This window comes from Equus przewalskii, chromosome 3 (genome assembly GCF_037783145.1).
Source record: "Equus przewalskii isolate Varuska chromosome 3, EquPr2, whole genome shotgun sequence".
NCBI classification, from domain to species: Eukaryota; Metazoa; Chordata; class Mammalia; order Perissodactyla; family Equidae; genus Equus; species Equus przewalskii.
In genome coordinates, this window is record NC_091833.1 from 58363630 (window position 1) to 58374507 (window position 10878).

Below are 10878 nucleotides of genomic sequence, written 5' to 3' on the forward strand. Positions count from 1 at the left end.
GAGCTACTTTCCCCGCAAGGCCAGAAAACCCCGTGCTTTACCTCTACCGAGGCATCTAACGGCCGCCGCCATGTTGACCACTCCGGATTGTGTTCACGAAATTGGTCCTCCGCTCCAGCTTGGATCAGATTTTAAAAGGGTTCCCTTCCGGAATTGGCGGAGGGGGAAGGGATTAGAAGGAGCAAGAGGGAAGGGGCGGGAACCAAAATATGCTGACTGGGGAGGGCGCTCGACGCGGCTGCCCCGTGGCGGTGTTACCATCGTTCTTCCGTGCTGCTTAGGAACCTGTGTTTCGTGGTTCCGGTACTACAGTTTTACCAGCTTCAGGGACATGTGCCCTTCCTGGAAAAATAGGTCGTGAAGGCGATGCTCTGTTTTATTCTTTTTGATTCTGCAAGTGTACAGAGAACTCATTTTAGTAGATTGTGAGAGTAAGCAGGAAAGCATGAAAAACAGAAAATCTGAAGAATCTCACCAGCTTCCACCACCACATTTCGGGCCTTGTAAAGACTTAAAAAATTGGCCAGGCTTTCACCGCCACCCCAGGTGGGGGTCCCGCTCGTCGACAACACTTCTCTTTTAACTGAGCGCAGGAGCAGCGCGGTTTTAAGTTACTCTTCGCGTTAATCAGCTTTCCATTTCACCCCTGCTGGCAAGCTGTGCCCTTAAGATCAACTGAATAATGCTTGACAAATTTATATAACACTTCTAGTTTTAAGATGGCAGATCTGAAACCTACGCACAGGTTATTCTGGCTGAAAAAAAAAAAAAGAATCAGTATCCTTTCCATTACGTCACAGCTGTCGGGTGTGGTTTATCTAAAACAAATCTGATCACGGATTGTATCACTTGCCAGTTTAAATAAAACCCTCCAGTGACCGCTGGAGCTCGCTTCTAGCCTCCGCCCACCTCCCCAGCCTCAGCCCCTTGCCAACATCCCCTCCTCCTCCAACACACACACACACACACACACACACACACACACACACACGGTTTCTCACCTCCATGGCTGTTCGTTCTGTCCCCTCTGTTTGGAATATCTTCTACCACATCACCTAGGTAACTTTTTTTTTTAAAGATTTCAGCTCAGGCTTTACTCACTGATGAAGCCTCCTTCCTTTCTTCCCAGGCTGAGTTTTGACCAGCGCTTCCTGGTTTTGTACAGTATCCAGGGCATATACCTATTTTTGTTTGTTTTAAAGCAGCTTTATTGAGATGTAATTCACATACCATACAATTCACCAATCTAAATTATACAATTCAGTGGTTTTTATAAAATTCAGAGTTGTGCAACCATCACCATCTGAGCTGTTTGTGGGCGGAAATCAAGTCATCCATTTTTGCAACCTAGGCACGTACTACAATACCTGGCACGTAGGAGGCCCTGTTTGTTGAATAAATGAATAGATGCATGCATGAATTAGTGACTTAATTAGAATAGCAAACCTGCAAAATTAACTTGCTTCCATGAAGCTGCCCACTGGAAGTGGCCCTGGATCAAAGTGAGAATTTCACAAATGCTTTATTTCATATTTATATATTGTACTCCTCTACATGAAGCTTTCTAATTTATTGTCCTGTTGCTGTTAAAACCTAAGCAGTTACTTCAAAAGTTCCACGTTCATTTATAGCTATTAATACAAAAAACTCAAAGAACTTGAATCTCCCTCTATAACTTCCTCTCCTTTCTCCTCCCTTCTTTCCCTTTCTCCCTTCTTTTCGCAAATATGTGAGTGCCTGCCATGTGTCAAGCAGTGTGTTTGATGTGGTGACTAAAAGCAACACAGCCATTGCTCTCATGATACTTAAAAATGAATTTCGTTTGAGGGTAAATGCCAGAATTGGGACAAGTTCACCAAATCTATTTCAGACAAAAACTAATACCCAGATTAGAGGTGCTGGTCCTCAGACTCTACGTCCCTCCCTTTCCATAGCTGGGGTCAGTTGGCCCCCATGCGTACACTTCTTTATGTTTCCTATTATGACAACAGAATTTAAATGTTCGCTGTTGGGACTCAGAGTAACACGCAGTCTGCTTGTAGTAGTAGCCTTATTAAAGCAGTGTCTGGAGAGGTACAGCTTGCCTGAGTGCCCACTTTGAGCATCAGAACTTGATGGCATGAGTCGGTTGGGTCCACAGTCCAGTTATCTGTATATAACAATACATAAGAAGTTCTTTAGCCTGAGTCTTATAAAAACTACAAAAGTCCGCACTGAAATGGGAACTCCAGACCTCTAAATATTTAATACATAATGAGCCGCTCAGTGAAGAGAGGCAGTAGGTTATTTTGGTGAGGCAGTAGTTCTTTGGAGCCAAACTTCCTGGGTTTGAAGCCCAGTATCATCATTTACTAGCTGTGTGACCTTACTAGCAGGTTACTATACTTCTCTGGGCCTTGGTTTCCTCATCTGTGAAAAGGACCCAATAATGAGATAATTTACCGAGGTACTTACACACAGTATCTGGCACAGAATAAATACTCATTAAATGTGCAATGTTGCCATTAGTAAGGAACCAATGAGAGCACTTAACCAGAGAGGCAAAATGAATAAGCTGTTCTAGTGCCCCTTCTTCCAATATCTGCTTATTTCTTAATATGATACTTGCTGTTCTAGTCCCTAGATGTGCTAGGATGTCGCTTTCTTTTTATCAGAACTTTTATTAGTATTTGCAGAAAGTCTTTAGGCTGTGTTTATGCACTTCCTCAAAGTTCACTTTAAACTCAACTTTCCCCAATTGATTTCTAGGAAGGTTTATACTCTCCAGGAGTCTTGGCAACCTGCCAGCTTCCTGCCTGCTTGGCGAATTTCCCTGAGAAATGCTTCTAAATGTTTGCTCAGCCCTGTGGTTCTCTTGACCTATGTTCTCTACCTTCCTCAACCATCTTCCAGTTGAGCTAGAAACTCCTTGCAAGAAGAGTCACTTCCCAGTTGGGGTTCAAGTGAAAAATGGATTCTCTTATTGAACAAAAATAAGGAACTCCATGACGTTTTCTATTTCAGTAGTGTGCGTGAGAATCACACAGAGGCCTGTTAGAACTCAGATTGCTGGACTCCATCCCCCAGAGTTTCTGATCCAATAGGCCTGGGGCAGGCCCATGAATTTGCATTTATAATAGGCTCTCAGATGATGCTGATGTATTGGTCCAGAGACCACGTTTAAAAACCACTCCCCATTTAATACCATGAAACATTTGCATCCATACCTACCATTAACTTAGGGAGCAGTTGTTTTGTTTAATGAGTTTATACTCAATATAATATAGGCAATAAAAGCATAAATTTCCCTATGTGGTGTCTCTAGGACCAGAATTGACCTACTCTTATCCCCTCCTCTAGACAGAAACTGCTATTCCACACCTGGACTTCAGCTCCAAAATTGTCCAGCTGTCAGCTAGGAGAATTTCCAGACTCTGCCTGTCTGCCTATCTGGATTTTAAGTATTACCAACCCCTAGATTCCCTTCCCTCCTTATGCTTACTTCAAACTCTGATTATTTTTTCATAAATAAATAACTGTCTATAATAGTGATTTCTCAGCCACGAGGTTGCAAGTGTGATTAAGAATTGGAACTCATTTTGTCTTGCCCTCCCATATATGGGAGCTTCTCTGTCCAAAAACCCCTAGGAGACTATTTTAATTCCAGATGGAGTTAGGGGATTTAGAACTATCCAGTGAATGCTGGTAAATGTTTAACAACTGGCTAACCAGTACAAAAGAAATGAATTTGTAGAATTTGCCCATCTCCATGTTGTAAATATTCTCACAATAACTATTTTCAAGCTACCAAACATTAAATCAACCAGCTCACAAAATTTCTGACAACTTAGCACTTGGTTCTCCCATGGCTATAGCACGCTACTGGGAGTTCCCTAGTAAAAGCCTTTGGTAACTTTTACAAGGCCGAAACCAAACCAATTCTTCCTAGAGCCACACTTTTCAAACATTAGTGTGACTACAAATCACCTGAGAATCTTATTAAAAATGTAGATTCTAATTTAGTAGGTCTGGGCTGGCACCCGAGATTCTGATTTCTAACAGGCTCCTAAGCGATGTTGATGATGATGCTGGTCCATGGACCACACTTTGAGTAGCAGGGTCTTAGAACATATCCTAGAGCAAACTTCACATTTCTGTCATTAGTCCCAAACCAGAAACTTTTGAATAGGCTCTCTTTTCCTAATACAGAGAATCAACTTAAGTGGATCCCCAAATTTCTGGGTATGAACTCCATGACCTCCATCTTTCAATAGAGATACTACAAACATCAATAACTTCCTGTCCCACTCACACCTGCTTCTGGTGGAAACTTCCCCCCCCACATAAATAAAATTCCCCAGCCCCAGCTGTTTGGCTCAGTGTAAGCCATCTGACCCAAGGAAAGTCCATCCATACTGTAGCCAGTGATCTGGCTTGAAAGGAAAAGCTAGGCCAGCGGTTCCTCTCACAAAACTGAACTTGGGAAAATGAAAGACTGAAATATTTAGGTGGGAGAACTCAAGCTGTAAGGTCATGGAGTAGATTCAAGGCTGGAGAAGCCTCGAAAGGCAAGCTGAAATTATTAGCAAACAGAAATGATGCATGGGTAGTTACATGAAGCTAGTCAGTTTCAAGAATAGAATGGAGTGAGGATGCTGGGAAAAGCTGAGATATCATGAAGAAGAAAGAGATCAACCAGCCTCTGAGAGGAAGATAGCAAATGCTGCCTCAGTTCCTGTTAGAGTTTCCGTGAAGCCTGCTGTATCACTGTCCCTCTTTCTGTGTGCTTGGGAGATCCTATCTACCATATATAGCCATGGAATAACCCCTGTTTTGTTTTGTTTTGTTTTGTTTTTTTGAGCTAGTACCTGTGAATTTCTATATCTTCTAAACAAACCAACAAAGACCTAATTAAAACCATGGGACTCTAGTTATTCTAGTCATAATGCATGAACTGAGAGTTCTCTTCCAGAATTAGTAGCATGGAATCTCAGAGTTTGAGAAGCTTTTGAAGGTCTTCTAGCTCCTGGTGTATAAACTCTCTCTGTAATTCTCTGCTTAAATTTCTGATGACAACGTCTTGAATATTCTATAAGGTAGTTCATTCCATTTTTGGACAACTCTAATTGTTAAAGTTGTTCCCTATATTAGACCTGAAATCACCTTCTGTGTAACTTAGACCTAATTGAACCCTCTGGGTCGATTCCATTTCCACATGGCAAACTTCCTGGTACTGACAACAGCTATCATGCTTCTTAAATCTTCTCCTCACTTGGCTGTGTGTCCATGTCCTTCCCCACCCTCAGTTCTTTCCTTCCTTCCATGGTGTGGTGATGAGAGCCTCTCATCTTCTAGGAGACTTACCAAGGATATACTCCTGATTGCCCATGTCTGTCTTAGAATGTGATCCAAAAACTGAAAAAAACACTCCAGAGGAAAAAGGAATAGTTAACTTTTCCTGGAAAAATTAATGCAACCTAAAATTCCAGCAACTTCTTCGCCTGTTCTAATGGCTTCACTTAGTACTTTGTGATTCCTTTGCCTTTCCTCGATACTCTTTCTTTATAACAAAAAAGCATACCACAAGTATCCTGGATTTTGAACTAAACTAAAAGGTAAGGTTCTTTTTCATGAACTTCTTGCTTTAAGATTTCTCTATTCTAGAATAACTCTGTCCAATCCAAATATAATACAAGTGACAGATGTACTTTTGTTTTCTAGTAGCTACATTAAAAAAGTAAAAAGAAACAAGTGAAATTAATTCTAGTTATTTAACTCAATATATCTATAATATTATCAGTTCAACATGTAATATAAAAAATTATTGAGATATTTTATGTTCTTTTATTCTAAGTTTTGGAAATTTTATACGTGTTTTACATTTAGAGCACACCACAATTAGGATTAACTACATTTTGAATGCTCAATAGCCACATGAAGCTACCATACTGGACAGCACAATTTTAGAATAATAATAATAGCTGATGCTTATTGAACACTTACTGTGTGTCAGGCACTTTTCTAAGGAGTTTACATGTTTTAACTGTTTAAATCTTCACAACAACCCTATGAGATAGTCACAATAATTATTCTCATTTTACAAATGAAGGAACAGAGGCACTGAGAAGTTAAGTAACTTGCCAAATTAATATGTAGTTGAGTTGGGATTTTAACCCAGGATGCCTGGCTCCAGAGACTATGTACTATTATACATGTATCATACACCTATTTCATGCTGGACACTGTGCTAAGCACTGTACATATAGTATCTCACTTAATTCCCATTTTATAGATGAAGAAACTGAAGATCCAAAAAGTTAGTGACTTTCCCAAGGCCACGTAACTAATGTTCAAATCTAACATCACAGCCAGTACATCTGACCATTGCACCCTCCTCCTGCTTCACTGCCACCCTGAAACTCTGGTGTTTATACACACATACAGCCATGACTCAGTATTTTTGATGCCAATGTTTTAAATTAGAAAATGGCCAGATAATATCAGAGTGTGTGGGAGAAAGTAAATAGCATGTAAGCACATATACATTATTTTTTGATCTTCAAAGCCAAGCGTGTAAATCACATGCACCAACAAAACACTAATTAGAGTTAATTTTTTTTATCTCTAATGCATGCAGAAGTAAAACTTGTTTGAAATATTTATCTAAACTATGGAAATGCGTTTTTTAAAAATTTTCTATATCTGAGAAAAGTAACAATACCAACAAAATTCTTAGGAAGATGTTTTACTTTTGTAGAAGAGTGTGCACAACTTATGCAGCTTTATGTTTTCTAGACTTAGAAGTGAGCACTCCTTTCCAGTCTTGTCTTTCTTTTAGATTAGGTTGAACTGGGGCTGAGTTCCTCACCAAGCTCCAGCCTTAGGGGTTAATAAGTTCTTTCTCTATCTCTGGACATCTCTTTTTTACTGCTTCAGGAAATGAGCCCAAGGTTTTTAGGAAATCTTGGGAATTATTTCTTAGTCATTTTTATCTAAAAAATATTGAGTCCAAATACTCCAAAATTCATCCATGTGTAGTAGTATCTCATGTTTGTCTAAATTACTTTATTCCATTTAACAATTTTTCTGTCGTTACTACTGGGTTAGCATTTTTCTTCTTCCCGTAGTTATCAAGTAAGAGAGATAGAATAGGAGTAGCATTGGAGGGAGTGAGGGGACAGATGGAGAGAAAACAGACTCAGAGAGGAGAGGCCTCTGATAATCTAGAAGCCAAATGTTCAGGTCAAGCTTTCCTGGCACAGCCAACCCCACCTAAGTTATGTCCCCACTCAGTGCCTCAGTTTTTCCATTAGAAAATAGGGATGGCAACATTTTTTTGTGGCACATGATTCTTCATTGCAGTTCCTCAGCTTCAGTGACATCTGGTTAATTTATGATAAACAACTATGGATAATTGTTAATGGTTAATTTTTGATGGATAAATAAAAGATGCTTTTCTGGCTCCTCTGGGAGAGATGACAAAGCTCTAACCCAAGCAAATAAAACAGGTCAAAGGGATACGCAGGGACCGAAAGATAGGGAGTAACTAGCATCCTGAGCCATCAGGAAAAAGAGATTGTATTTTGAAAAATTAGTAGATCTCTCCAAAGGTCAAAAGAAAATAGTAATGGCTGGGCATAGAAATAAGAATAGAAGGGTTACTAACTAAAATTTCTTTTCAACTGTAATAATCTAGGTTCTAAAATATGTACTGGTAATTGCTTATCTTTTCTTAGTTTGTGCCATCATAAATGGTATTGTTAACAATGACTAAGGAAGACAGTTTAGGTGATACAAACAAAAATTTTATTTGCCACTTCATGAAGCAGCCCCCTTTGGAGAACTGCAAAATGGGGCAAAAACCAGGAAGCTTTTATAGAATAAAGAATAAAGAAGAAGGAAGAGAAAAATAGAAAATATTTGATTGGCTGGGGCCACATAGTCAACCTTGTTTGGGGTGAGAAGGCCCAAACTTGGCGTGGCGTTTGGGGATTGGCAGACTGAATATACTGCGTTTCGGGTCAGTTTCTGGTCGAACGGAGCATTTACAAGGTCTGGAAAGTTAGATCTAAGTTTTGGTTTGCTGATGTGGCACCCCAGGCAGGAGCTGCTCCATCTTGGGCCTGGAAATTTATTTCAACAGTATAAAACACACAATTCTTCCAGAAAATACAAGAATGCATTGCTGTCCTGACTCCCGTCTAGAAGGAGGGCTATAGAAGTCTAGGGAGAGTAAGACGCCCCGGTTCTCAAGGCTCCGCTATGGGAAGAGGCCCGACTCCTTCCGTGGTTGACAGTGAGGGTGGGGGTTTTTGCCGTGTTACCGCAACTCACCATTTATACAGCTCACAGAACGGATTCAGGAAGTAGCGGCTGTGTAATAGGAGGGCTCCATTAAACCCAAGCTGTGTGTACCCCGAGATTCAGATACATGATGGACATAGAGAGGACCTGAAGGGTGTCTTTGCATGGCTCTGAGGAGAGGTTCATCCTAAGGGAGGTGAGAACGTTCAAAGGGCACAAGACCAGTGTGAAAGAAAAGGCAATTCTGAGTGTGTTCCTCAGGACTCTGCTTCCACCCAGTTCCTTCCAAGGATGAGTGTTAGAACCTGAGCAGGGAGGCAAAAGAAAAATATCTAAGAAACATTTTACTGAAACCTCTGAGGGACCTATGAGCATAGGACTTTTTGTTTATGGGAACAGGTAACAAAGTGGACATGAGAGAAATTCTCAAAGGCTGTATGCTGCCACCTGTGACACACTTGGGACAGTGATGGCTTCAATGGCTTTGGCACCTTTCTTACAGACAGAATGTAACCAAAAGCAGCAGGAGAGGAAAAAAGCGGCTGATGCCATGCAGTAGCAAATGTGTCTGGGAACACTCAAAGAGACACTCCCTTAAGTACAACCGGTACATCCATCCAGAGCTCGGGAGCCCTTTAGGGCGATGTGCAGAGCCAGCAGTTATTGGTGGGTCCTAAAGGCAGAGAAGCACCGAGACTCCAATTCACCTTTGGTCTGAAAAACACCAGCTGCATGCAGAGCGCCATCCAAGAGTAAGACAAGCAAGTATGATTATGTTTTTTACAATAATGTTGCCTAATTATGAAGTTTGTTAGCTCTATTTAATGTTTAACTTTCTTAAATTTCCATCGGCCAGGATTAGCAGGGTTTTTTCCTTGCACATTTTTTTTTACAAAATATGTAATTCCAGATTATGAATTGAAGTGACTTACTGTACCCTGTATCTTAACTTCCTATTAATTGAATTAATATGAAATCCTTGTCTAATTTGCTGTCTTATCAAGTTACCTATGACAATTTACCGTATTCCTTATTCCATGAGAATTAAGTGTGTTTCATAGGTATAAGAAGGCATTATCACAATGCATTGCAGAATCTGAATAAATTATATTCACTGACTAACACTCCTCTGTCATTTATGTTACCTCTTTCAAATAATTTAGTAGATTAGAAGGGAACTATTTTTACAAAACTATCTTCATCATGTTGCCATAAATCCACCTGCTACAAAAGTGCTTCATTGGGGCTGGCCCTGTGGCGGAGCAGATAAGTTCGCGTGCTCCTCTTCGGCGGCGCAGGGTTTCACTGGTTCAGATGCTGGGCGCAGACATGGCACCAACTCGTCAGGCCGCGTTGAGGCGGCGTCTCATGTGCCACAACTAGAATATACAACTATGTACTGGGGGGATTTGGGGAGAAAAAGCAGAAAGAAAAAAAGCGAAGATTGGCAACAGTTGTTAGCTCAGGTGCCAATCTTTAAAAAAAAAAAGCTTCATTATCTTTACTCATTTTTTCCTAACAGATTTTTTTCCTTACTATAATCTGGTGAATTATTTGTAATTTCTTATTTTAAAGAATACTGTATTGGTTATACTTCATTTGCCACTGACCGTATCCATTCTTCACCCTTGTCTGCCCTACTATGTGCACCCTTGGAGACTGACGCTTTTAAACTGAACCACTGGGGCTCCCTTCCCCTCTGGCTTCTCACTAGGTTTGATGGTGGGAAGTGCCATTCTTGCAGGAAGAAAGAGGCCAGGGTCTTGCCTTGCCCTCTCCTGAGTGGCTGTGGTCCTGGAGGTGGCTGCATTCCTCCAAGGACACTGCTTCTTCCAGGCAGGCCCTCTTCCGCACACAGCTCCAGCTCTCACCTAGTTCTAGTAACACCATGTGTCCCCTTACTTCTTCAGGCCTAGGTGTGCTGATAGCTGCCAGCCTTGCAAGTCCATGTTTGTATCAACATCCCTTGTTAATGCCCTTAACCCTGCTCACACCTCTGTTAATAGCCTCCCTTTTAAACCCTCTTCAGTTAAACTGAATTTGCCATGCGTTTCCTGCCAAGCCTTTGACTAATATAAACACGTAGTCAATATATTGCTACGTCAGACTTTAACTGAAGGGGTGGGATAAACCAGGAGAATCATATGAGTTAGCGAAAAGATTTTAACACTATGCTAATAATAACAATTTTCATAGTTCAAAGGAAACAAAGGCAAGAAGTCAAACCCTTCACAGCAGGTCCTCTTGTGGCTGACTTTAGTTTTTAACTCTGTCCTGAGGTCTGTGTCTTACTATATGAACACCACCTTCATTGTACTTCAGTGTGCAATGCTACACTTTCATCTTTGCTGAAACCCCTCCATACATAAAAGGGATGGCCTTACCCCGTGAATTACCACGCCCCCAAAACAATACACGTCCACTATTTGGAGTTGTTCAGACAAGAGTAAGAGACTCCCTATGTCCATGAGCACTCTCCAAGGACTGTAGAACAGTCCCCAAGGACATCTACACTGCCATCCAAGCCTCTTTTCTCTCAAATGTGAGTTGTAAAAATGCCTCTTTATTCTCTCAGTTATCTAGCAGATAACTATT

At 40.9% G+C, this 10878-nt stretch overlaps 1 protein-coding gene across 9 annotated transcripts in view; it reads right to left on the reverse strand.

Annotated features, from left to right (window-relative positions):
- MRPL1 (mitochondrial ribosomal protein L1) overlaps window positions 1-1132 on the reverse strand; it is a 59261-nt gene extending 58129 nt beyond the window's left edge. For 2 of the 9 annotated variants that reach the window (XM_008517863.2, XM_070612767.1), the window contains exons 1-3: window positions 1002-1132; window positions 476-755; window positions 42-391 (exon numbers count right to left, since the gene is read on the reverse strand). In XM_008517863.2, coding sequence (XP_008516085.1) covers window positions 42-72 — 31 coding nt within the window. In that variant the 5' untranslated portion in view covers window positions 73-391; window positions 476-755; window positions 1002-1132. Of the gene's footprint in view, window positions 1-41; window positions 392-475; window positions 756-1001 lie in introns of those variants that run through there. The other 7 variants (XM_070612763.1, XM_070612765.1, XM_008517865.2 and 4 more) reach the window with 5 other exon arrangements.
- Window positions 1133-10878: the final 9746 nt, after the last annotated feature.